Source organism: Athene noctua, chromosome 6 (genome assembly GCF_965140245.1).
Source record: "Athene noctua chromosome 6, bAthNoc1.hap1.1, whole genome shotgun sequence".
Classification (NCBI taxonomy): Eukaryota; Metazoa; Chordata; class Aves; order Strigiformes; family Strigidae; genus Athene; species Athene noctua.
Window position 1 is genome coordinate 47,846,920 of NC_134042.1, and position 27,683 is coordinate 47,874,602.

General features: G+C 42.8%; 2 protein-coding genes across 4 annotated transcripts in view; one reads left to right on the forward strand and one right to left on the reverse strand.

The window, feature by feature from the left end:
• Positions 1 to 9,023: 9,023 nt before the first annotated feature.
• On the reverse strand, positions 9,024 to 22,747 carry AP5M1 (adaptor related protein complex 5 subunit mu 1). Of its 3 annotated transcripts, XM_074908904.1 has the most exons (8): positions 22,619 to 22,746; positions 18,187 to 18,832; positions 16,432 to 16,659; positions 15,856 to 15,995; positions 15,024 to 15,109; positions 14,805 to 14,920; positions 14,439 to 14,535; positions 9,024 to 13,376 (listed from the first exon to the last, which is right to left on the reverse strand). In XM_074908904.1, the coding sequence occupies exons 1-8, from the start codon at positions 22,687 to 22,689 to the stop codon at positions 13,294 to 13,296; spliced, it is 1,467 nt and encodes a 488-aa protein (XP_074765005.1). In that variant the 5' UTR covers positions 22,690 to 22,746; the 3' UTR covers positions 9,024 to 13,293. The 3 variants fall into 3 exon arrangements, 2 of the variants coding, with proteins under 2 accessions (XP_074765005.1, XP_074765006.1); XM_074908905.1 differs by lacking the exon at positions 16,432 to 16,659 and having other exon boundaries at positions 22,619 to 22,747; XR_012633825.1 differs by lacking the exon at positions 9,024 to 13,376 and having other exon boundaries at positions 14,805 to 14,939; positions 22,619 to 22,747.
• A 48-nt stretch (positions 22,748 to 22,795) lies between these two features.
• The window catches only part of EXOC5 (exocyst complex component 5), a 29,261-nt gene continuing 24,373 nt past the window's right edge, over positions 22,796 to 27,683 (forward strand). The window contains exon 1 of the mRNA XM_074908902.1: positions 22,796 to 22,921. Coding sequence (XP_074765003.1) covers positions 22,895 to 22,921 — 27 coding nt within the window. The 5' untranslated portion in view covers positions 22,796 to 22,894. The remainder of the gene's footprint in view (positions 22,922 to 27,683) is intronic.

The window sequence follows — 27,683 nt, forward strand, 5'->3', positions numbered from 1 at the left end:
AATGGGCATGTTTCCCTTTTCTTTCCCCCAACATTTTATTCTACAGATGCCTCAGTGCTTTATTATCTATAAAATAAAATCCAGGACATAAATCAGAAGGAAGATGTTTCATGATGTGCATATGATTTGTTACTTGTTCCCACTCCCCCAGCTCAGCTTACCCCCCCTCTCCTTCTCCACTGCTTATTTAAAGTCAAAAGGTTCAGTGGAAATTGCAGCTATGAACATGCAATTATTCTTTTTACAAGCTAACGAATATCCCATGCATATGTGATCACTATATTCAATTACACAACCACTTAAACAATACCCACACACTAGTTTGCATCTGTATAAAGCTTTGATTGGACACTTTGAACAGATTGTTTGCTGTGTACCCTGGTCTCCATGAAGGAAAGCAGCAGGACTTCTCCATAAAGCACGTGTCAAGTCAGCCATATGCATAAAATGACATTATTTTTCAAGAGGACTTGATTTGGCATCAAGAAAAATCCCCCATACTGTGCTTTTTCCTAAAAAGAAGGAGTCCTGGGGGACGAAAGCCTTCTCCTGAGTGTAATCTTCAAAACCTGAGTTTCCTTTCATTGGGCTGGGAGTGGGAAATCTGAATTTTTTTTTTTTCCCCCCACAATAAAATGCTTGTTTCCACTAGTCTTCCCTCAGAATGGTGCAGTCCATCCAGAGCAGTTGAAGATGAGACTAATCTACCTCCAACACTTCAATAAATAAAATGTAAATGTTTGTCATAATAATGCCTCCATTGTCAGCACCAACCCAGGATTTTTCAACCTCTGACTCCCGGCAATGACCGGCTGAGTAGCAACAGCCGAGTGCTGAAAGAATTTTTCAACAGCAATTTGCTTGTTCCAATTTGCTTTTCAAGGCTGCTGATCAGGATTGCTGGCCAGGCTGTAAAAGGATCTCGTCCTATTAATTTGGCCCAGCTTCTCCTCTTGTTCTCGTCATATTTAGTTTCTCCGGTAGTTCCAGTGAGTAAGTTAATTGAATTAGAAGTGCCACCAGGAGCTTGCCTGCAGATCTACGGTTTCATGTAGGTAAGCGGCTCCCTTCGGCTGCAGAAACAGATACGTGCACCTGTTGAGAAGGTGAAGAAATGTCTAGAGATGACTTATTCCCTCAGTGATAGCCCCCAATTCTCTTCTCAAATTGGTTGGACAATAAACCTCCCTTCATCTGGCACTGGTTATTCTCCAGCCTGCTCCTTGGACAAACACAAATGAGATTGAGAAGCATAATCGATGCATTAAAGCAAGGACTGGGAGTGCAGCAATTTGAAAAGCGATTTTGTAGGAATGGATTGATGTGGTTTCACGCTGCTTGTTCTCTCTGTGACTTGAGGCCAAATGTGTCTGTTTTAGCAATGCAAAGCATTATTTTTCTAATTGCTTCATCTGCAATCTCAGCTCACCCACGGGTATCAATAAATACAGTGGTACCAACTGGAGTCTGACCTTGTTTCTACTGGCTTTCAGTTAAGCTCAGGGTTAATATGGACATGCTTTTTCTGCCAATAAGTAGATAAATGGAAACAAAATCATAGTTCATGCTTACTATTGCATTTTTAATGGGTATTAGACATGAAGGACCCATAATATTCTGCTCCCGAGTCTTGCAGAGGTGGCAGCTGGAAGAAACCTTGTAGAAGTCTTGCAAGTGGCAAAGTGATTTCATAGCAAATTGAGAATACAATACAGAGTACATTTCAAAGCTTTGCAAAGCTTCTTGTAGTCATCAGAGTTTTTCCCAGCACAATATGCCTCTGCTCACCTGGACCACCCGGAGAGCTGTGGTGGCCCAGGCTGAAGACTAGTCTGCTCTGGACTCGGAGGGGTCGGGACCTGCTGTGGCATTAACCTGAGAATGAGCCTAAATAATATTTGCAAAGGCCAATCTTCGGTATCAAAGTCATTCCTGACTCTCTTCCATCCCCAAAATTAAGCTACCTCTAGCCAGACTCTGAGGAAACACCAACCTAGAGGAGCAATAAATGAAAGAATAAAATAAAAAGGGTGAAGATCAGGATGGCTGCATCCAAGGCAGCAGAGCAGAAGAGTTTGCAGTGCTCACATGATATAAGGGTGCAGCAAACCAGTTGCACCAGTGAACCACTGACCCGCCGGATAACCCAAACCACGTATATAAGCAACATAAATAAATGACAAATACGCAGCCAACCCTCCCGGCAAGGCTGGCTTTTACAGCTGAAGTGCTGGTTTAGTGTCACCACCGGGGGGCAGAAAAGGCCTTTGAAGAACATCAACCTTGCCCATGAAAACTGCAGCATTGCTGAAGTAAAGAAAGTTCTTCCTTTCTTAATATATCCCTGCCCTTTATTGAAATTAGGAGGTTGACCTATTGTACGTTACATTTAAAACAGAGCTCTGTGCAGTGTTTTAAGGTATTTGTCCTCTGGAAATGCTGCTGAGGGCTAAAAAGGGAAATTATCTGTACACTGGGGATGTTGGAGGATGTTGGAGATGCCGTCTGGTTTTGAACAAACCCCTATTTCTTAAGAAAGCAAGCAGCAGATTACTATGATTAATTAGGAAACAGCTTTTAATGTAATCAGAATAGAATATCATCCTATATTATGTATCTGATGAAAATTTGTTATTGCTCGATGTGTAAAAAACATCCAGTGAAACTAATAAATGCCATTCAGATATTTTGCCTTAAGATATTGCCCATCTTATTTACACCATGTACTTACACATGAGTATATCATATAGACATGAACGCAGACGCATACAACCACTGCAGAGAAAGAATAACCCTTTCACTTTTTTTTTTTTTGTTTAAAACACATGTGATGCAGTTGAGGCATTTTCTATATCTCATATAAATACAACCCAATCTTCCTAAATAATTTAATGTAGTCATTAGCTAAATCGAGTCATCAATTTTCTATCACCAATGAGGCAGTACAGAGGCCAGCATGGGGCTTTGCTTTGATTGCTTGTGGTCACTGTGTCGTATTCATTATGCTATAATATTAGGCAGAAAACAGTTTGGGCTTATTTTCGAAGCTTAATTTCTTTCCTTCACTGTCTTGTTGTGGAGCTCATATAGTCAATAGAGTAAATACAGAAAATATTTTTAAAGCTTCCCTTTTTATTTTAACCAAATCATAAGTACATGTAATATTATATTTACCAGAAAGACCCTAAAGCCTTACAGACTATCACGTTACTCCAGATTTTGGCATTTCTTAAAAGGGATTTCTTTCTTAAACCCACTACACTGTAATGGCTCTTAAGAAGCTGTTACTGTCTCGAGTGCAAATCCTTCTTAGTTTGTGTATTATTGACCTGATCAAGTGTGATGGGAGCCTGCGATGAGCTTTGGGGGGGATTTTACAGCTGTTGCGGGCAAGGAGTCCTGCAAAGAAACTTTGGAAATTCTCATTGGAAATGGGAGTAAATGAGGAGGGGATGCAGCCAGGGTGAAGGAACACCAGCACAGGTTACATCCCCTTCACATGCAACTACTTACCCAGTGGAGCAGCTTTTGAAAAAACTAAAAAGTATTTAACATAAGGGAATAAAAAAATCAGCAACATACCTGTACGATGGTTTAAAGGTTGCCTGTGGAATGGAGAAATGACCAAATACAGCCCCAGTTCTGCAAGGATGTATGTACACAGTGTCTCTTTAGGAGGTTGATTTTAATAGATTCTACAGACAAGAAATTTGTTTGAGTAACTGCCTAATATCTCAGGATGGGTAAAGTCCTAAAAGTGGGATAAAATAATTTTTGTCCCCTCTCTCAGGCATATTTACATACAAAAAACCCCTCTAAAAGGAGAATTTAGAGTGAAAATGCTGGTGGCCACTGTAACAAAAAAAAAAATTAAAAAATCTGCAAATGATATTGTTCCACCTTTCCATTTGCAATAAGAAAATACAGCTTTATGCCCAATCCCATAATCAGTTTCTCACGGGCTGACCCAGCTAAGCCTGGATCAGGACCGTGCTCCCGTGGTGTGGTCTGGGTCGCTGCAGCATTTTTGTGCTTTATGCTTCTACAAAATGATGTCATAATTCAGTAAAAAGACAACATATTGGCAAATTAATAAGCAAAGAAAAAACATGTTACTTCAAATGTCAGACAGCCAGTGAACAGTTGCCTGAAATTTTTGTTTTAGTGAATGATTTCTGTAATCTGTCGTGATGTATTTTCCTTCATGAACAGGTTTTGGCACAAAAATATTGCACCATGCCTGTATTGGCTGAAGGAGTAGAAAAGGGTTTTTTTTAACAAAAAGCAAGGTGAATCGAAAGGAATAATATTGAACAGATTAAAACGGGAAAATGTCATGCCTTATCTGCTTTTTCAAAAGCAGAGATCTTTTACACGCGCCACATGCTAATCTGAAATAAAGAGGCAGCTTTGTAAGAGCGAGGAAAAACCTGGCTGCAAAACAAGGTCTGGGGTAGGTCATAGCAAAAATCACAGTTAGTGGGAATATCTTGGTTTTGAAGACGATGTCTCAGCCATTTGTCCCGTTCCGTCAGGACCAAACACCATTTGGTATTCAATTGACTTTCTAACTTAGGAGACAGGACTTTCCATCTTCAAATACTGAAAATAGATTGCATTCTTGGCCCTTTGCTTTGAATGGTTGGGGAGAATAAACGCACACCCTGGTCGTGTTCTAGTGATCTCCCTAATCTCGGTTGCACTTTGTCAGGACGAGGTAACTGGTAGTTAAGTGAAATACCTTAGATCAAAGGGGGATTAATCGCCAACTGAATCCTTGCTGAATAAACCTGTCATTCAAGAAAATTATTTCCACTGAACTTAGCAGAGGATTGAAGGTATTTGCATAACAGGGACCAACGTACTTCAGCCAGGTTAAAAGGTTCAGAATTCAGGCAGTGTTTAGCTTTTTGGCTCCTTTTCCTTTCAGCGGCCCTGTACAATGGTTTTTAATCTGATAATACAGCTAACTATCTAAATGATGTCAGAACAGGAAAGTATTGCAAAGTTTGGCTGAGGGATGGATCAATTTCACTTTCAGTAACTCCTAAATCTGATTTGTTGGAATTTAAGATGTAATCCTTAAAAAAAGTCCCTTTAAACCGGAGGGCTGTTTATTAACATCCTTTTTTTATTTGACCTTTGTCTTAGAAACACCGGGTCTTGCCTGCTGCCTTACCCGGGGTTCTTCAGGAGCGTTCTGTAGAGGTTTATAGCAGTGGCTGCAAGCGATGCCCGTGGATCGGGTGCCCACCGCGCGCGTGGATCTGTGCAAACACACGCACACAAGCAGATTTCTCAGGCTTTTTTTTTTTTTTTTTTTTTTCTCTTTGTAAGCCTGTCTTTTGGAGGTCACGCTGAATTCGAATGTAAGTGAGACGGAGATAATTAAATAACGGGAACCAACAGGCTGCCATCATTTTCTAGGATCAGCCCTCCGAAGAGATTTAAGCACCGCAGCCTTGTTCAGGGTTTGTTGTGCAGTTGTGGCAACAATTTTAAACCATACAAATTATCTCTGGTTTATGGCAGTCGCTTTTTGCTGTGACTTTTTATGGAGAATTCATTTCTTAAAGAGAGAAGAAGGGCTTTTCCAGGGCTGGAAGGTAACGGCTTTTTAATCTACACTATAAAAATTGGGAAAAACAGTTTTTAAAATGTAGGTTTCTGGAGAATGCTTTATGCCATCTCCCTCCCCAGCCTTCCCAGGGTTCATTTGCAAGTGCTTCCACCTCTCCTACCTTTCGGGCACATGGAAGGATATCAAACTACATGGCGGACGTCAGGTTTCATAATCAGATTTTGACAATAAATGGAATTTAGCCACTTCTGCATCTAGCCTGCGCCTGACACCATTCATTCTTTCGGTGGGCGCAGTTCATATTCATCGCAAACTCAAAGCATCTTTCAAGTTAAAAAAATCGCAAAGAATGGTTATCAAAGAAAATGAATAAAATCCATATTGAGATAATTTTTTAGAAAATGATTGAAGTTTTAACCCAAGAAAGGACTCTTAGAGTTTCTTATAGCTTAGAATAAGAACATGTCAATCACGATTAAGCTTCTGGAATTGGAATCCCTTTGAAATGCAGCTGTTTCTTCTTTAATTGTGGCAGCGGACTCAAAAGAAAAGAAAGGTCCAGCCTTAAAGATGAGTAAGGAATACAAAATAGCTCAGGATTAGTTGTGGAGTTCAAAGGTCGCTAATTACACTAAGGAGTTCCCAGACACAGGGAAAACATTAAACAGGTCACCTACCAAACGGGAAACAGACTTTGACTTCAAAAAAAAAAAAAAGAAAAAGAAAAAAAAGATCCTGAAGAGATAGGTTTCTAGAGAAAATCAAAAGCGACCAGCTGATCTCATTGGGAAGAAAATGGGTTGGGTTTAGTTCTTTGCTGTTACATGTTGCTACAGATGGCATTAGGCTTTCAAAAAATGATCTAGAGCTCAACCGGGTTTCTAGGAGACTCCATGAAAGAAACAAGGGGGAAAGGAGGCAGGCCTTTGCCTTAAAATAACTGATTTTTAGTTGCATTGTGGGTGTGGAGTCCTTGAAAAATACTCCGTGAGGGTTGAGACTTCCCCATTAGTATTTGGCTTGGTTTGTTGAGGAAGAGCCATGTAGGTGAACAGACGCATGTTGGATGGGAAGCCTTTTGGGAGAGCCCTACAGCCCCTTTGTGGGCAGTGAGGTTCGGTTTGGGGTGCAGTGGGCCATCCCTTCCCCTTGGAGAAGCACAGCTCCTTGGCTTTCCAGCTCCTCTCTGGCCCCATTGACTCGGGATGGACTGGTGGGGCTGCTGTCCTTCCAGCACATGCAGCAGCTCCTTATGGATCAGCACTCGAGTTCCAAGGATGATGGTTTCTTCCCAAAGCCTCTTGGGACCACGCTGCTAGTTGTCCTGTCTCCTGGAGGGCTGCAGTAAGCCGTGAACCTGTGGTGTTTTAGATCTGGATGTGGGTGGAGAGAGCCAGTGGCTTTATTGCCAGTCTGCTCACAAGAGAGAGAATTCATATTTTTAGGACAACAGAGCCTTTTTTTCTATCAGATCCATCTTCCCTGCATGAATCATCGTCTTATTCCTGCAAAAATTGGCAGATTGGTGCATCTTAGGTCAACATGAAATTTGTGGAAATAAGGAAGAAAACTTTTAGATAATCAAGGACATGCACCTATCCAAGTGGCCTATGCTGGGCCCACATAGGGTCCTGCTTGTGCCTAAGGACTTTTTAGCATTGATGTCAAGGGGAGTCAGACTGAGAGTTAAAACTGTTCTCTGTTCCCTGCACCTGAATAACTTGGAGGGATGTATTGGGTTTACCAGGCAAGGTTTTGGTAGCAGGGGGTTACAGGGGTGGCTTCTGTGAGAAGCTGCTAGAAGGTTCCCCTGTGTCTGACGGAGCCAAAGCCAGGTGGCTCCAAGATGGACCCACCGCTGGCCAAGGCTGAGCCCATCAGTGACGGTGGTGGCGCCTCAGGGATAACGTATTTAAGAAGAGAAAAAGTCGCTGCACAACAGCAACGGCAGCCGGAGAGAGGAGTGAGAATATGTGAGAGCAGCAGCTCTGCGGACACCCAGGGCATGCAGGAGGAGGGCAGGAGGGGCTCCAGGCCCGGAGCAGAGGTTCCCTGCAGCCCTGGGGCAGCCCATGGGGAGGCAGCTGTGCCTGCACCCAGGGAGGCCACGGGGGAGCAGAACCCACCTGCAGCCCGGGGGGACCCCACGCCGGAGCGGGGGGATGTGACCCCCTGGGAAGCCCACGCTGGAGCAGGCTCCTGGCAGGAGCTGTGGCCCCGTGGAGAGAGGAGCCCACGCTGGGGCAGGTTTGCCGGCAGGACTTGTGACCCCACAGGGGACCCACGCTGGGGCAGGGGAGGGGTGCGAGGAGTCCTTCCCCTGAGGAGGAAGGAGCAGCAGAGACAACGGGGATGAACTGACCACAGCCCCCATCGCCCGTCCCCCTGCACCACTCAGGGGGAGGAGACAGAGAAATCGGGAGTGAAGTTGGGCCTGGGAAGAAGGGAGGGGTGGGGGGAAGGTGTTTTAAGATCTGTGTTTATTTCTCATTATCCTTCTCTGATTTGATTGGTAATAAATTAAATTAATTTCCACAAGTCCAGTCTTTTGCCCATGGCGGTAATTGCTGAGTGATCTCTCCCTGTCCTTACCTTGACCCCCCAGCCTTTCGTTATCTTTCCTCTCCCCTGTCCAGCTGAGGAGCGGAGTGATGGAGCAGCTTTGGTGAGCACCTGGCATCCAGCCAGGGTCAACCCACCACAGGTGGCCTGAAGGGATGGAGTGTAGGAACAACCCCATGGTTCCCCTGTGGCATTCCCACTAACGGCCATAGGGTGCTATACCAGCTCTTCCAAGGAAGCTTGCACTTCCCAAATTGGGATCCACAAAACTCTCATCTAATGGCTCCTTCGGGACTGAGGGCTGCAGGGATTTCCTGCCATGGTGCTCTCAGGATGGACACAGCTTCAGGTGGGCTTGGTTTTCTCCACTCTATAAGGTGGTGTTGGTAATACCAATCCATGCTGGCTGTTTGATAAATTCTTGCTGCAGATACAGTGTGGTCCAGGTTCAGGCCCCAGTCTGGGGACTGAGGGGCCAAAAGATGCTGGTACAGCAGGAGGCAATGTAGGAGATGATGACAGTAAAATAAAGCTTAGAGAGCTCCAGCCATGGGAAAATAGGGGAATATGACCAAATTTCAGTATGTTCAGAAAGTTGGTAAGTGGGAGCCAATGGGCAATAAGTCAAAGAGACAAGGCTGCCCAGGGGATTGGGTATTTTCTAAACTTGCCATCCTCTAAAGGCTGGGAGAAAAAGGTGGTGAAGGAGACAGCAAAAGTAGTGAAGGACAAACATGGACTTACGAGCTCTGTTGTGACTTAAAATTCAGCAGGGCTTGTACAAATAGGACAAAGTGTGGCAAATTTCTAGGATAGCGTGAATAAATAGAGGACAACTGCCCTTGAATGTTTAATGCCTTGTTGTTTCAATGTTTACTTGTTAACAAATGGCCGAAGTAGTTAACACTGGAAAAACAGGATAAAAATGCAGAGGAGGGAAGGGCTAAATTATGTAGAAAAAGTAGCTGTTTGCAAATTATCTGAAGTAACAGGATTTACCCCGAAGTACTTGAAGAACAGCATGTCTTGGAGCTGTCCCTAAATACCCTGGGACCCTGGTGGGAGGAATGGGCTTCCAGAAAACTATAAAACATGCCAAATTACTGAGTAGTGATGAGTAACAACCGGCACAGATTTGACAACATCAGACTGTGGTAGGTGGAGTAATTCCCTTCTGCAGTGAGAGGAACAGGCCCTGTGACCTTGGGGGTGACAGTTGTCTCACCCATGGACACTGGTGATGCTTTTGACTCTGCCTCCCAATGTGACAAGGAGGTAAGAGGTGACTGTGGTGGGAGGGTGTTCCCGGGGGCCTGGGAGGCTGTTCTCCAGCAGTAGTTACAGTCAGTGAAAAGTGAGCTTCCTGCTTGCTTCTGGTACAACTCAGGATTTGGAGGGGGAGGAATGCACGAGACACCTGAAGAGAAGTCTCTCCTCGCTGTGGCACCTCGGTACAACCCTTTAGACACAACACTCTGAGGGAGAGGCAGGCTACACGGTGGGTAGCAAGGGGTGAACAACAAGGGAGATTTTGGTGAGAAGCTCAGCAGTTCTCAGAAGCTTCAGGGTCTGGACATTTTTCTATAATGGGGGCTGTGTGCGTTGGTGAGAATCACACCAGTGCCAGGTATTCCTGGGTTTTTGGCCCTTGTGCATTCGGTGAGTCTGGTCCTTTTTGGTCACAGCAATGCACACCTAAGCCACATACCAGGCCTCTGTGACACTCCTTGCGCTCCTTTTCCTCTCACCCTGTATGAATGGCATCTGCTCTCAGATCCACACCTGCTTGTACTGGAACATCTCCTTTTATTTTTTTTACTTTTTTTCTCCCCTGACACATTCAAACCGTCAGGGTTTGAGTGACAGCTTCAGCACCTTCAGTAACTGCTGCTCCTCAGCCACTGCACCCACTGCGAACTTCATCCGCGCAAATTCCCCATTTCCTTCCACAAAGGGTTAAAATAACACAGTCGGGTTCCAAAACATGTTTGATGATGGTTCCCCATTGCCACTGCACATGGAAATGCCACCTGGCTTTTACTGTGTTTAGTGGTTATATACATGAATTTCACATTATTTTAATTTCTTAAAGGTCTGTTACACCAGTTCTCTTTGCCAACTAAATGTGTAGTCTCATCTAAAAAGTCTGGCAGTGTTTATTTACTTTAAAATCATGTTAACTGGTATGATGTACATTAACGCAAAATTTTAATAGAATGAAACAAATTCATTTTATTAATGAAGTGATTTCTGTATTAACTTCATTCTTATTTATACCCATTATTTTGTTTGGGAAAAATGTCAGGTTAACAACCCGGTATTTAAGTCCTTATGTTTATTCTTTTCAATCATTTGCATGCTAGTCTTCTTCTAGCCCTCTGAAATGCAATACTAAGTCTGGAGAACTCTTTGACCACCTCTTCTGAAAGTTTTTGTGCAAATCTATCAGCTTAGATCTCATACAGTCTATACCTGTGATGAAGTAAATACAAGCCCTTCAAGCAGCAAGCACTCTTGTAGGAGAAATTGTTGAAGAAATTCTTCTTGTAGAAGAATTGTTATTTCTTCTCTTCAACACAAATTATTTTTAAATAAAGTGTTGTATTAAAAACTTGTTGATTTTTTTAAAGAGCCAAAGGAACACCACTGATATGGGGCTTAATCACCTTTGGAGCCCACCAGAACTACTGTTAGATACCACCTCTGCCATGGAGTCCTCAGGCTCACGGCAGCTCTCAATCATATCTTTCTGATTTAGTTTTTGAAATATTTTTTCCCTCTTAAAACAGGAAAAATGGTCAGAGCACATCAACAGTGAAATTGGGCAACTACCAGGGAATATACAGAGATGCCCAGAAGGGTTTAGTCATTTATAACTCCCTGAACTCTGGCTTCCAGTGTCTCCATTTGCTGCCCAGGCCTGGAGGGACCTGAAACCTCTACGCACATCGCTCGTTTCTCTCCGTGCCTTGTGTTCTGCAGGACATGCCTAAAGGTACGTCAGTCGTGAGAGACCCGGGTTGCTAGCCGTCTAGTTTACTAAGTTAACTTTACTAGTTTAGTAGCTTGCTAAGATTTATGAAGCATCCATGAGAATGGGCCCTTCCCCTTCCCAAAGACAAGCGTAGCTGTCAGGCCAGGAGAAAGGCTCCATCTGACTTTCTCCACCAGCGTGGGTGGCTCTCAGCTGTTGCACAACTGTTGGATTAAGGTGTGTGCCAGTTTAACCTGATCTGTTTTGCTGTCTGACTCATTCACGGGTGCTTTCCAAAGAACACGACTCGCTGCCTACTCAAGCCTGCCAGAGTGACCTCAGCCACACTTTTTAAAAAAGCCTCCTTTCCCCACTTCTCTTACTATAGAGCTGTCCCCAAGCAGGGGCAGAGCACTGCAGCAAAAACTTGCTGGAGTTATAATCCAGAGATTTGTGGTACAAAATCTCATAGTAAAAACAGGTGCATGAAGATGTAGACAACTGCTCATGGAAAACTGCTCAGGTTTGGGAGCAACATGCATTGGTAGGTGTGTGCAAAGTAACCTAAAGCAGCAGCCCTCCCTTCCTAAGGACTGCAGCTCTCCCAGCCTGGAGAGGCTTAGAGACAAGAGGGAAACAAAAAGGAACACGATTCCAGAGGGACACTCTGCTATTAAGTGCAAAGTGATTCTCTTCTCGTGTGCTGTGGCTTTTTACAGTCCCACCTTTTCACAGCGTTTCTTGGGGAAATGCTGCAAAGAAGAGAAGCTGTTCCTCCACCGTGCTGCTCCCATTTTCCTCATGGGTAGGGGAAAAGCAAACACTGAAATCCTGTGGTGTGGGCCCGGCATACAGAAGTCGATCTAAACTCTTCCAACGGAGAGACCCCTGCTCTCCACTCATGCTGTGGTGTCCAGGCATGTGGACGACTGAAACAGGTAGGGTCTGGCTTCTGGACAAAATCATTAATTCACCTTTTGCCTGCTAACCAAAACAAACATGTCACCTGTGCGAAACAGGCCATAGCATAGCTGTGTTTTGTAAGTTTGCATAGTTGTTTCAGCTGAACGGCACGTTTCACATGAATTAATCCACCCTTTAGAACATTTAACCAACCAATTAGATTACTATCTCAATCTAAGCATTTTTTAAATTATAGCTTAAAACTTTTCTCCTTATATAATCACTAATCTTATTTCTCACACAGCGTACAGTTAAACAAGAGGTACGGCAGGAGCAGGCAGCGTGCTCGGTTATTAGATGGCATTCTTCTCTTCTTTTGTACTGCTCTCCAGGTTCTCTCAGTTTTTCACCAGCCTTTCAGAATTTGCTCGTTTCCTGATAACTCTCTTAAAGTCCATTTCCTGTGTTCCTGCAGACACCAATTTTCTTCTCAGAATTAGAGGTCTGCCTCTGTAAACCGAGTCCTTTTCCTTTCCACCTAGTTTTCCAGGGAAAACGGCTCAGTGATGTTTTTTGGAGCTTCGAGCAAACTTAGTTGGTTTTGCCTGCTCAGAGTCCTGTGATTTGAAAAACCAGGTTCACACCTGAGGATCCTCACTAACACTTGCTCACCACTTCTGCTTACATAAACTCACCACTCCTGCTGACAGGCAATAAAGACTCCTTTTTGAAGCACTGCTCATGCCATACTCCTCTTTTAAAATTCTTGTCAATTATTGACTCATATGTATTCTGTACATATCTCATGAAAATAACAGAACTCTTGCTTTTAACTGTCCTGTTAATCTGGGGCCTGATCAGATTCTTGTGACTGCAGGACAGGAATAAGACACTGACAGCTTTCACGTCCCCTTAGCTCTCTGGTTTACAAAACCAGTGAAGTAACTGGGAATCCTCCTGGAAGACACACCCGATCATACCAGTCTGTATCTGTATCACCAGGTACTTATTTTGTACCAGTAAATGCTAGAAGGGAATGTAAAAATGGCCACGCAAGTACATTTCCAATCATCTTCTCTAAGCTGTTATCCAGGACTAAACAATTTTAAATCAACTTACGTTTTAAGAGAAGCAATCTCTTTTGTTTTTCCTCAACAGAAATTTTTAAGCTATCATACAAAGTACAAGTGCTGGAGAATATTTATTTTCATTGTATCATGACATAACTCTCATTAGCTGTTTTCTTTAAATATAAGTACCATTCACAAGCAAATTAGTCAAATAAGGTTTTGTACACCATAGGTGCTGGTGCTTTGGAGTTCCAGATGTAGTAATCGGAAGAAATCAGTTCCTGGGCTAAAAAAAAAAAAAAAACAGACAAGAAAAATACGGATTACAGAGAGCCTTACAATCAGACATTCCTTCATCCAAGTTAAGAGACTACTAATCCATCCTTACTAGTTTACAGAAAAGGTATAATGGCCTCTTTAAACCGTAAGACTCTTATTATTATTTGAAAATCATTTCTGATAATGAGACATTTAAAGTCTCAGCTTCAATTACCTTACTAATGCTTAAAATTCAAACAGAGGTGAAGTCAAAAGCAGGTGAATGGCTTGGGTTTTGTTCAATGAATATAAATTGCATACTCGATATAAAATATACAGTATGAAAATGTTGCGCTTTTTGTGTTACAATTTAGGACTGAATGTGACCTGTCACAAAATTAACAGCGTAGATCACAGTTTTCAAAAGGCATTTCCAGACTTCTGCTAACATGACTGACAGAAGTTGCAGCAGATAGACAGCGACAAATAAAAATGCTCCCATTAGACAGTACTGCTCAGATTTAATGAGTGCCTACTGTGCCCCCAATTAGTGTATTTTTGGTGCAGACTTGGAAGTAGTCATGTGTTAACTCAAGAATAAGCAGATTTGGTTTCTGCTCCACAGATTTAATGTAGAGCCACATGTTGGTGTGATGACACCGACAGCGACAGCCTCACCTTGCACACAAGGAGCTGACTTCTGTACTTGGGTACTGCCAATCCACATATCATGTCTCTGACAAAAGTGTCCTAAACAAAGGACCAGACTCCAGAGAGGCATCCTCTGCCCCTCCAGTTAAAGTTCTGCCATTATGCAGGGCAAAGGGGAGAGAGCCCAAGAGAGAACCCAACTTTGTAACTGAGTAATGAGCTTTCATCTGAAAGGGAGATGCCAGTCCCTACTCCAGGGATGCTTTAAGCATCACAAACAAAAACCCAAACAAAGCAGAGAACAAAATTGCTGGAATGTCCCAAGCAAACCAGGAAAAACCTTTGTTCAACTTTAGCTACATGATTTTAGTCACTGACATCCAATTGATAACTTCAGTACACAGTTTCAGTTAAATAAATGACATTTTTAGCAACTCACATGCAGTAATTTTGGGTTTTCCTGGTACAAAGATCTGAATAGAATGCTGGTCTACATAACATCCAGTAAGTGCAAACTCTGGGATCCTAAAATGCAGCTATAGAAAGAGAGGAGAAACATGATCAGATGCATACTGTCATGCTTGCTGCACAAATACTGGCAATCTATGTTGCATGCTCTTGGTGTGCAAGTGTACTCCAAAATGACAGGATGTCAAATTCTGTAAGCAAGAAAACAGAAAACTCCATGCTGAGAACAAAGAAGCTGATAATTATGTCTGATTTAAAATCAACACATCTTCATAAGCAATTTAAGATAATAAAAAAGTGACTACTAAAGTCTCTTTTCACACAGCCCGTGACTTACTTTCACATATGCAGTGTTCCCAGTGCAAACATAATCAGTTGGGTGCTCTTTGCCTTCAGGGCCAAAAGACACACTTCCAGTCAGAGAAACTTCCAAAGATTTAGGGAACTTCTGTCCTAAAGCCAGAAACAGCATCTGTAAGAAATTATACAGCTCTGCCTACACTATACAAAACAGCTGGGGAGGGGAAGTAAGAGTGCAGAGGGGTATTCTGCTTACCGATGACCCAAACCAGTAGGCTCCTCTCTCGCAACAAATCCACTTGGCCATAACTAGCTTTGTACTCTAATCGAGTGATTGGGCCCCTACAGTATGACAGAGGAGGAATAAAACCATCGGAATCAGTATGATTACTTGTTAACACCCGTTTTGTTAAAGAAAGCAACAAAATGCTTAAAGACATTATTTATGTGCATACAGACAAATCACACCTATCTGCGCACATCGCTAATTTATGAAAAGAAATCACAGAGCTGGAGGAGATCACCGTGGTCTCAACCCAGTAATCATGAAAGACCTGTTGATATTTTACTGTCTTTAGTTCACTGATAGTGTTTTACTAACACTATCATCAGCATCAGCAACGTTTTATCATTTCGTCCTTAAATTTTCATGATAATTATGTGACAGCATAGTCATAGCAGTTGTCAGGGGGGCTTAAATGAAAACTATCGCTTTAATTTTAAATAACTATATTTTTGATAAGCTGATCTGTAGCTAGGATTAGTAGTCTTAAGAGTAACCCTGAATTGGAAGTGATCTTGAGACTTAATCCACCTGGAGGATTGTGGCAGTGTTGCATGTGAAAAAGTACCACAAGGAAACAGGATGTGCAACAGAAGTATTCAGAACATTATCAAATATTCTGGTACAATTCTGTATTCTGGAAATTATGAGAATTCCAAGGGGGCTTCCTGACATCTCCAAGATTAGTGTCCACTGGTAGTACTTTGATGGAGCATAATCTATTAATATTGATGCCCTGACGGGTTCATTTCAGGAAGATCACAGAGTAACGGAAGAAATTTCTTTATGATTTCTTTATTCTTACCTGTTGAAAAAAGGTATACGAGCTTCACAGTACTCAAAAGAATTCTTTATGCTCTCATGAAGCTTTAAATTAACTGTTATTTTTAACTGTGATCCCTCTTCAGTGAGTTGATAACATCCCAAAATTGGTGGGACAGGAACCTGGAAAAAACTATATTCATTCTCAAGATAAGTTAACACCATCATCATAAGATCAGTTATATACTGCTTTCATTGCTAAAGTGCTTTAAAAAATAACAAGCACATATTAATTGATGACTGTGCCAAACTCTTCAGGCCACTTGCAATACACAGATTTGTGGTATATGCACTTGACCTCTCAGCCTGGATTAATTTTGCCTAATTCAGGCATTTCATTTAAAGGAAGAGCAGCCATGCCAAGCGGTCAAAGTACTGGCACCTCCTAAACGTGACTCAAATGACTCAAGTCCTGAAGTGCCCTCCAAGCAGTTTATTATATAAGAAGCATTTTAACCACCTGTATCAGACTGAAACTCATTCAGACACATTCAACAACACAGGTATTTTATTTCCCATTTGAAGACTGTAAAATAACAAGGGTCAGGAATGTTATTACCTGGGAGGTGTAGTAACACAAGTTGAATGAATCTGAAGGAGGAACAAAAGGAAATTTGTAAGGTCCATTATACACAGAATCATCCAGTGGCTCGGCACTACTGGACATCAGCATGGCAGGGTCAACAGAAGTCACACAATGATGGACCACGATATCTTGGAGCGGAGGGCCGTTAGTCGGGAGATTCAAACTGAGGGTTACGTTTGGTGCAGATCCCTCTATGTCACACTTGAAAAAAATGAAGAAGCGATTCTAAAGTATCACCCTCAAATCAGAAGCAGATGTTCAAAAATCCAATACAAGCATTAAAAAGAATCATACTAAAAATCTTCAGCTGGCTTCAAACATTAGCACTGACAAATACTTGCAAAACAAAGTCCCTTTCCTATTTCTATACCTTTCCCACAGTAGGGCTACTGATGCAGTCTTAGCTAAGTGTCTCTTAATTGACAAGTACTCTTTAGCAAGAAAACAGAAGATAAGCAAACCAAGGACTTACTGTACAGCTACATCATTATGAATGTCGCATAAACACACTTGGTGATAGTCTAATTAATTCAGATACTTTTACAACATCTGCTTAATGGATTCAAGCATGCTATTAATAGCCACTGTGGTCCCACGTCAGCTTTCTCACACAACCACGTGCAGCACATCCATTGTCTCATCCCTCCGTGTGGCAGCTCAGCAGTGCACAATTATACCAGGGTTTTCTACTTATGTAAGGCCATCCACTCTGCAAGATGACCTAAAAACTTGGCCCTCAGAGAACAGGAAGCTGTTCACCCACATAATCCCTACCAGCATGGCTAGTGGGAAATAACCCAGTCTTTGGAAGTGTTGTACTTGGGTTGGCTTCCTTTGGAGATGAGTATCCCACCTCTTGCAAATAATTAAATTACCATGATCCACTTTATTAGAAGGTCTTTCTCCTCTTAAAACATTGGCAGTTACAAATACACTGTAGAGTCATAATACAGTGTGCTTCCTAAGCAAAGAGTGTTAAATACATCAATTATACATCAATTACAGAAAACATAAATTTTAATGTGTTTCATAATTATTATGGATCTCTTTAGTCAATATTCCCCAATTTTTAATATTAAACTATGAAAACCACTGGCACATATGAAAACATTCAAAATAATTATACAACTCGTTTCTTTCACCTGATTCTGTACCAACTGGTCTTACAACAGCCAAACCAATTTTGTGGATTCAAAATGTTTTTGTAATAGAATAAAGCAGGATAGAAGACTAAACTTTAATTTGGTAGGAAAATTAATTAAAAATGCTCATGTAAAGACACCTGTAGAAGACTCATTCAGAAATTCTGTTGCTAATCATTATTTAACACATTGCTTATTAGATAGAGGAAAAGAAAATTGGTCTTGGCACCACTATTTCTTAGTCTCTATGTGCAAAGACTGTATGAAATTATTCCTCTCTATTTCATTTAAAATACGAAGAATTTGGGAAAATACATGCAGTCTAGCTACTGCTGGAAATTTAAGTCCCCATAAATAGTTACCGAAAAAATACATGAAGCATGTAGGAGAAAAACAGTAAAGATCAAAATAAAAAAGCTATTACAAAAGTAACGGTTTGACTAATATATGATGGTTTGTTACACTTTGAAATATTACAGTGTTAGAAATTCACTGATCACATACCAAAGTAGAATGGTATGAGTATTTACTTTCCCAGCATATATGAAAAATAATGCGGTCCGACTCACACATAAAATGCTCTCACCTTGCAATTCACAGCTCCGTAAACCTGCCATGTGTCCACAACATCTCTTTTGTCATACTGCATACACTTGACTTTTTCAGTGATGCAGACATTAACCTGAGGTTTGCCTTTATACGTGTTGGATCTCCAGGCTGGTTGATTCTCATCCGTAGGCATTTCCTGGATGTCATCAAAGGAGCTGTTTAAGCTGCGTATGTTCGTGTTTAAGGGGGTGCCAAGCGGACAAGCCTGTATAAGCAAATGTCGAAGCTGGCCTAGTTTCGTGCTCATATCAGCTTCATTTTTCTGACTTGGAGAGATGTAGTCTGCAATGCCTAACAGCAGAGCCAGTCCTTGCGAGAGCCCGCTAACGGTAAGGAGGGGTGGCCGTGGCTCCAAGGTCTCCTCAACTAGCGGAAGACACGCATATATCAGACCACTCTTCTGAAAAGCAAGCACAGGCCAGAGATCCCCGCCTTCGGTGCGAACTGAATACACCGACGAATGATTGATTTGAGTACAAGTATCTCGATGCTCCACAAAAATATGGTCATCGATGAGTCTCATTTCAAACAGAAGGGCTTTAAGAAAAGCACTGTCGGATGGTACAGGCACATGCGTTGACCCGTTGAAGCTCTCAGCGCGTATTTCAACGGTGGGGTAACGTCTGTGACACGGAAATAAAAGCGTGTGTTAGTGCTACTCATCTCTTCCCACCCAAAATACCACAGCAACAGAGTTCCTAGCAGCAGAACCACACAACCCCTTCTCTGGCTGCCAGAGAATGCAAAAGCATTATCAAAATCTTTGGAATGTTGAAATAATCAAGGATGGGTTTCTCTTAGGTGTTCAAATAACTCCCAAAGGCCACCCTGGTTCTAAAAGTAACCTTGTGTAAGTGGAAGCCAGCAGCATCCTCACAGAAACAGTGACGGGATCAGAATCTGAAAAATAAAACTATTTCATTAGTAGTTAGGACTCATTCTAACAGGTGGATTTTTACTGGAAACTTTGAGCGAATACATCCACTCATTTTTTTAATAAAACATGAATCTGTCTACCCTTCCTGTTGCACAAAGGTAGAGGATGTTGAAATGACGCTAATGAACCCAAGCATGACTCACACCAGTGCACAGCAAAATATTTCTAAGTGATGAGAGATCACACTGAAGACAAGTTTTCAGACATTTGAAAAAATGGATGTCCCACGTAATCAAATTCAGCCACAACAGCTTTATGCCTAGATATCATATTGGTACTGCTACAGCTTTGCTACTCTAAATGCTGTATTTACGAGACGGTATAATGGAAGTTACTTATATACAGGTTATTCTTTGCTGTTCTGAGCTTACCCAACTGATCTGCAGCAGTTGCTTTAACTGATTAACAAGATTAACTAAAAATCTTCACATTATAAATACAAAAAGATTTCACTGTGCCTAACTCCATTTTTTTCCAGCAAGAGCCGCAAAAATTTCGCAAGCAGCAAAATGGATTCCACACTGCAAGTGCAATATATGTGACTTCATAATTTCCTTTTTTTTTTTTCCCAGTCTTTAAGATGTAATCATAATGTCACAGAGATGCAAAGGTTTGTATATTTTAAAATTGCAATGATGCATCAATTTCTATATTTAATTTCAAATCTCCTAGAGAAAATATTTGAGAAAAATCACACTAGCTGTTTAATGCTATGTTTGGGATTCTTTCTTGTGAAGCAGTATTATTTTTTAAAGGAGAGAGGGGTGAATTTCTTTTCAAGCTAACCTAAATTTATCAAGAGGAACTGAAGAGTTGTCTTTTAATAAATAGCCAAGAAAAGAAAAAATATTACTTCCACTAATGCATTGTTTTTAATCCTTTTTTTTGGAACTACAGACTCCCCTGCGTCTCTCTTACATTAAGTTTGGTAACAGGCTAGCTTTTCTACATTCTCTTTCATGGACTCTTAGTAGTTATCCACAGACCCTCAAAGTACGTATCACAGGTTACTCACCAGGTAACTAGTTAAATCACTAAATCAATCACCTTGTAGCAGATCTGTTCTCAGGCTGCATGTTTGTTTGCGCTCAGAGATACACTTAAGCACAAACATGGGAGAAAAAAGGCAGATAGATAAATGCCCTAATTTATTCCCTTTTATACCATCTTTTTAAATACACATTGAGAGTCTGTTTCTTAAATTGTCATGGAACTTGTAATCCCAGCAATGCAGTACTTTTGTTTCATCTCTGACCTCCGTATGTAGCACTCCCCTTCTGCTCCTTAACACTTGCATGGTTCTTACCCTGCTGCCTCTAAGTCCCACCTACACCATCTTTTCTTAACTGAGCAGCAGAGTCCCTTGCTGCAGGCAGCTATGCTTCCTCGGGCTTATCTTCAGTGACCGTGCTTTTTTTGTTTCATTCTTAATCTGTCATCTACAGCTTCTTTTTTTTTTTTTTTTTTTTTCAGTAAGGAAAAAGGAAGCACAGGCAGAGAGAAACCAGAGCTACAAGATCCGTAAACAGGATACAGACCACAGTAAACCACTTTCCTAGCTTTTGAAGAGCAAGGAACAGAGTGGTTTTGCTGCTTGAAAATTGATGAAGACTTCCACAGCAAGGCTGTTGATAAAAGGCTACATGTAACCTTGATATGCATCTCCTATTTTTGGTCGACGTTTTACAAAGGAAGAGGAGTTATTTCAGTCAAGTTTTGTCTTACTTATATCCCAATCTGCCAGCTCCATTTGCTGAAGCTGTCCCCACGCCACAACAATCTTCTCCTCCTCCCACTAAAACTTCCGAGCTTTAGCTGAGTCATTAGATGATTACTTAGCCTTTCAGATCTCAGTTTTTCAGTATTCCCTTCTAGAAAGTCATGAAAACTTAAAAAGATGAAAGTTTCCAGGGATGAATGAGCTTTGGTAATTCAAGAGAGAGACCATACTTGTTGCCTGAATTAAGTTATGATCAGCTCAAAAAAACTGGAATGCTTTGATGTCCCAGATGTCTTCTCTGAGGTTAAAGATCAGGGCTCACGTATCTCCAGCTGAGTGCGTAAGTCCCGAAACCAACAGTTTCCATGTGATCCCGCATTCTTTATATTGTCTGTGTGCTTTGTTGAATTTAAGGTCAGTTAGGAGGATAAACTTGGGGTTTCCACAGCCCTATTATTTCCTCTGGGAACTTGAAAGATCTAAGTGTGGAAATCACTTGAAGTATCAAGTATAGTTTGCCCTTTTCAAAGGAGCGCTATTCCTTGTCTCTGCCACTTACTGTGTGACAAGTTACTTCACATATCCCTGTCACTAGCCCCCCCCCCCCCCCCCCCCCCTTTCCTCCATGGTGATTACACTCTCAGATTTTTTGGGACAAGGCTTTTTCTTTCTCTGTGTTTGTAGAGGAGAGGCCTCATCTCCAGTCTTGTAGGTAATACAAGGACTATAATACTAATCCTAAAACAATCAGAGGAATGTCCAATGTAGAGATCTGTCTGCACCTGAAGATGGAAGATAGTCTACTTGCTCTTTTTTTTTTTTTTTTGCCTCCTTCTAGGTTCTCTCTTCAGTTTTACTGAATTCAGATTAGAACTGTAGGGCCCATCTATTATCCAGGTCTCAGTATTTTTCCTTTCTCTATCACCCAGTTGTTTTTCCTCTCATTCTTCAGAATTGAGTCATCTGAGATCACAGAGAATATGAAGAAATGGCCAACAGTTTGCCAGATCAACAAAAGCAGCTCACCTACCCGAAGTCTTACTAAAAACTCTGTAAAAGTTCTGAATAAAGAGTCCTCCTTTGGCTCACTAACTTAGAAGAAACCTGTCTTTGTATGCAAATATTAAAATCACATGGGAAGTTAAATTTCTGCCAGAAAAAATGTTCTTTTTGTATAGTTACAGAAAAGAATATAAGCAAAACATAAGCAAAATATATGTTTTCTACTTTGCCCATTTTGTTCATCTGACACTTTCATAATCGCCACCTTGTTCTCTTCCATGTTAGGACAGAGAAGAGATGGGTAAAATCTTCACAGTAACAAACAGAAAGAGGAACAGAGAAGGGAAAGTCATGTGCAAAGTGCAGAAGTTGCAAAAAAATACATTTAGCTGAAAGCACGTTATCTGAACCCAAAAATTTCTAAAATCGGGTTCACAACTGTAAAGCGGCCAGCGGCGCTCTGACGAGCGAAGGGATTTATTTACCCGGCATCGGCCCATTCCGGTATGTTTGCATCTGCTCCGGGGCCCGAGGCAGCCGCGGCTGCTCTGCAAACACCGGCGCCTCCGAGGCGCCGCGGCCGCCTTTCCCTCCCGCTCCGTCCGCCCTCACCGGGGCCGCCGCCCGGACGCGCAGCCCGGGGAGCAGCGGCCCCCCGGCCCCCTGAGGGCCCTCGGGCCCGGCCTGGCGCAGGCGGCCGGGCCGGGCCCATCCCCGCCGTCCCCGGCCTGCACACGCCGCCGCCGTTACCTGGAGAAGAGGACGACGGCGCCACCGGCCCCGGGGTCGTGCCTGAGGAGCCACAGAGCCCGCAGGGCCATGGCGGCGGCGCTGAGGGGCGGCCGCCGCGCCCAGCTCCCGGCCCCTCCCCGGCGGCGGCGGCCGCCCGGCGCAGCCCCATTTCCGGCGGGCGGAGGCGGCGCCGCGGCGGCTGCTGCTGCTGCTGCTGCCGGGGCGGCGGGACACAATGGGCGGCAGCGGCGGGGCGGCGGGCCGCTGAGCACTCCCGCCGCCCTCCCTGAGGCCATGGCTACCACGGCCGAGCTCTTCGAGGTGGGTGCGGGCAGCGCCGGGGCTGCCTGCGGGTGTTCCCGGGCGGAGGGGGCCGCGCTGGGCCCCGGCGGCGGGAGGCGGCGGCGAGGCCGGACGGTTCTCTGAGGGGATGCGGCGCCCCCCTCCCGCCGCCGCCGGGCGAGCTCCTGCTCCGGGTGGCGAGGCCGCGGGGAGGGAAACGGGCCCTCCCGCCCGGGGCGAGGACGTGTGCGGTGGGCGAGCGGCGCAATGCCGGAGCCTGCGGAAACGGGGCGTCGGGGTGGGGGGCTGAGGAGGCCCCCCCCGGGTTGTGGGTGCTGCCTCGGGGGGGTGCAGTCCCTCGCCTCCCCTCGCCCTGGGGCTCCCAGGCTGTGCAGCAGGCGGGTGCTGCCTTCAGCAGGGCCAGAGGCCACGCCAGGCCCGGCCGCCGCGCTGCTTCTCCCGAAAGCACCAACCCCAGCACGGGGGGGATTTAGCGCGGCTTCTGGGTGTCTGAAATAAAGAAATAACTTTGCCCTCCCTTCAGCCACGGTGGAACTGAGGCACGAGAAACCGAATAGCTTGCCCAAGGCCGGAGCAGGGCAGGAATATAGACGGAGTCTGACAGATTCTTCTCTCTTGGTCTGGACCGCGGGCTGTCATGATGTGTGACCTGTGATCAAAGAGAGTTTGTCCCCACTTGCTAGTGCATTGTTACCTGGTATCTTGTATTTGCTCTCGGAGTTGCTCAAGAGCGGGTTGTTCATCTGGTGTGTTAACACTGGGACACACTTTGCCCGGCCTGCAGGAAAGGTCTTCCCGTTTCTCTGGAAGATCCTCTATCTGTGGCTTATATGAATGCATTGTGTGCACTTGTATTTATGAATCACTCCTATGACACATGAGTGTTGTGACTCACATCATCTGGCTTGTGTGGTTTAAAAAAATGGCAAGACTAATATACCATGTTGTGAGTAGCTCTGTACCCTCAGGTTTTATACCCTCTCTGCACCTCTCTAACCGTCCTAGGAATCTGTTGATTTCTCAATGTGATAACTGTGGTTCTCTTCTTTGTGGGATGCTGAACGTGAGATAACTTAAGATGTGGATAAAAAACTGCTTTGGGTCGTGTGACGATTTGTTCCAGTTTGCAATAGCAAGAAAGATGCACTTACAAAGTAGGTGAGACCTTTGCCTAGAGATAGGACTTGAAATTATGTTTTTCAATATGGAAGCCAGTGTTTCTTTCTCTCCTGCTTTCACTTCCCTTTCACTCCAAAGGCAAGAGAGGTTTTGTTGACGTTCACTAAATTAATGTTGCCTGCTACGTTAGTTTGAAGTCACTGCCATATAGGTTAGAACATGAAAGCGTGCTATGGGAGTAACCCTTAGCTGCACACTCAGGGTGGTATTTGATTGCCATGTTTTCATGAACGTGTACTTGAAAGTCATTTTCAGTATAGATATGTGACATTGTGTAGAAGGATCTGTGCTGAAAATGGGCACAACATGGACTCAGTTCTCCCTCATATAACTGAAAACATAATTTAACAATGATTACTTCTAAACTGGCTTTTAATGTGGATAGGTCCAGCTTAGTTTCATTTGTACAGAACAGATCAAACCAGGTTATCATCCACTTCGGGCATATCTGTTATTAAATCAGTAGTATTAGCTGAATGGATAGGATCACGTTAATTCGTCTAGAGCTAGAGGGAAGTTCAAAGCTGTGAAGAAATTGACTGTTGAGGCTCATCTGATAACAGGCAAAGGACTTGCAAATGACATTTGTAATAGCTGGTTTTCAGCAATTTCTGCAGCACTGGGTAGGAGACTTCAAATAGGAGTTAGACTGTCAGCTACAGGTAACCCTATTATCAAGATGGCATTAAAAAGAGCAAATGTATGTGGAAGATCCAATACAGAAACAGAACTAAAGTTTTGGATTTGCAGTGGAACCATGTCTTAAAAAGACACTGTTGAACTTCATTTATTCTTTATAAATCAAGTATATTATTTTTAGCACACCCTTTGTGAAAATTTGGAAGAAAAAGCTCATTTTATTTTTCTGTTGGTCAGTATTTTGTGCGTAATAATATCCCCTGCAGTTACTGTTTCTTAAATAATACAGAACAGGGTTTATATGATTTTTTAAAAAGTGCGGGTCTCCTGTGTAAGTGTTCTTGAAAAACAGGTATTTTGCAGGTTATGCCTCTTTAAAAATATTACGGCACCTGCCCGTAGCAGTGATTCTGCCATTATTTAGGTCTAACAAAACTAATTAACAGTCTTTGTTGACGTGTCAGGTTGTTAAAACAAAAGCTTACAATTTTTGCAGAACAGCAGATGTTGCAGAAAGGGAGAGGCAGACTGGGAGACGGGGTGAGCACTGCGGAAGAGGGGACACACGTGAGTGCCCATGCTGTGGGAAGGGCAGCGGAGGGGACAGAGCTGCTGCCTGCTCAGTCTGGTCTCATGGCTGATCAGGTGGCACCGAGTTTGGGGTCAGCCACAGTGCTTGTTGCCTTGTGCCCAGCTAGATTTTTGGGGTGCAGAGAAGGGAGCTGCAGGTACTCTGCGTACACATGCGCTCGAGGGAGCTTTAGACAAGTATAGAGGCGAATGGCTAGAGCAGGACTGGCACTATAACTTTATTTTTGAGAGTTCAGATTTCCTTAGGAGAGGAGGCTTTGATAGGCTTGTAGAAAAACTCTGTAAATGTTTTGGGAAAAAAAAATCAAGGTCACTACGTGTGTGTATGTGAATTATCTTTTAGTGTGAACATCTAAAGAAAAAGACAAATTTAGAAAATGTTCTACACACACAGAGAGCATCAGTAAACAGTGCACCCTTTATATGGGGTTCTTCCATAGCCCCGTGCTTGGTGTTGATATCCTTGTAACTAGAGTGGTACTCCAGCTGAATTATGGAATCTTCAGTGGAAAGATTGTGGTTGTGATTTTCATATAAAGGGGAAGTGTTGTGAAGAGCCATAAGGTAATTAGGAAGTTGAACGACTCCCCTGAAGAGAATGTTGCTATGTTGAATGGCTTATTTCACCTATAATTAAAACTGCAAAAATGTTCCCAAAAATTTAGATGTAAAGATGACATAAGGAGAGAATTTACACTTGGTATGAAAACGCTGCATTATAACTTTTGATTAAGAGGATTCACAGAAAGGAAAATAAACATGGTGTATCAGGAAGAACTGGGTTAGAGATGAGTGACCTGTAGGGAGGTGGTTTATATGTGGTATCATCTAGTTATTTTGAAGCTTAAGCAAGGAGGTTGAGCAAAACACAAATCCCCTCAGTCTTTGAGTGAGGAGTTATGGGATCATCTGTTCAAAGGGTGAAACTTTTGTTTTGTCTAGCATGATTCAGCATGTTGACATATATTTTAAAAAATTGTGTATTTCTGTTTAATAGCTGGGCCTGACTGGATAGAGCATAATGTGTTTTTGAGGAATGACAAACCTTGAACGGACAATATTTGCTTTCTAACCCTTGGTTTTAGTTATACTATAATGCTGTTTTTTCCCCTCCCTATTACTTCAGACAAGGTTTTAGACCTATTGATACAAGAACCAATTTGGTAGTTGTGAGGATCTGTTTTATTTTTATTATTTTTCTTTTTTTTAAACCAAGCTTTCTCTAAAGCAATGGTGGCATGTTCACATGTTTCATTATCAGAAATGAGTTGTGGCAAGTACCACTACTAACCAGAGCCACTTCTGGTTCTGTGCTGGGTTGTGTTTTAGAACCATTGCTGCATGTAATTTAAACACTTTCCATGAAGTCCTGGTGGTTGTGAGAATAATTTGCTTACTGATCTTAGATGTGCTGATGTTGGCAGCTTAAACAATGCTACTAGATTACCAGTGAACCTGAAGTGATAAATTCTAGTGTTTTAAAATATGGGTGTTGAGCTATGTTTTGGGTATTTAATGTTAACCATGTGAAGAAATGTTTGAGCTGGTTTAAGTATTAGGCTAACTAAAAGAGGAGCTTTTGGTTTTATAATGAGCTCTCTGCCTTCAGAAGACTGCTGGGTGGAAAAATAATCTTAACTGTTCATCATTGTGTGGTATTTTTGTGGAAGATCCAGCAAATACTGTGGAAGAAACTTGAGTAACCTTGTGTTTTTAGCTTCACTGATGCCCTGGTTTTCCTCCTTGGGAAAGTCAAGTCCATTACCTGTTTTTATGCTTGCTTTGTTTGTTTTGTTTTGTTTTTTCCTTTTTATCTACTTTGTTTCTGCACCTGCAGTTTGATGTTGCACAGTGTCCAGTGGCAGTCGCTCACTGTTTTTGCCACAGGGCAGTGCCTTGGTCAGTTCTGCTTGTGATGCCATGTTGTGAACTGCATCAAAGAGTTGAGTGACAGCAAAGAAAACTTACTTTGCCACATAATTTTTTAGACAGATCAGTTCTCCCACTTGATTTGCTGCACAGCTGATGGCTGGGTGTCATGATGTAATACCTGAAATCAGTGTGGCTGCTGCATGGTTCAGACACTTTGCACTGATGAGCCATAAACTCACCTGGAAATAAGGACAGGTAGTTTAGAGCCAACTCGTCACAGAACTGCAGCAAATTCTTTGCTAGTAGTCTGGCAATCTATAGACTAGATGTTCAAACCCACCATATTAAGAACGGTGTTCTTTATATTAAATATATAAACATAAGAGGTGATGGGGTAATTGTTAGCACTGTACTTGCTTTTGATGGTAGTAAAGCTTCTAAACGCTTTTAAAATGTGTAAGCAGCTGCTTAAGGAACAACCTGCTGTGGCACATCGTAA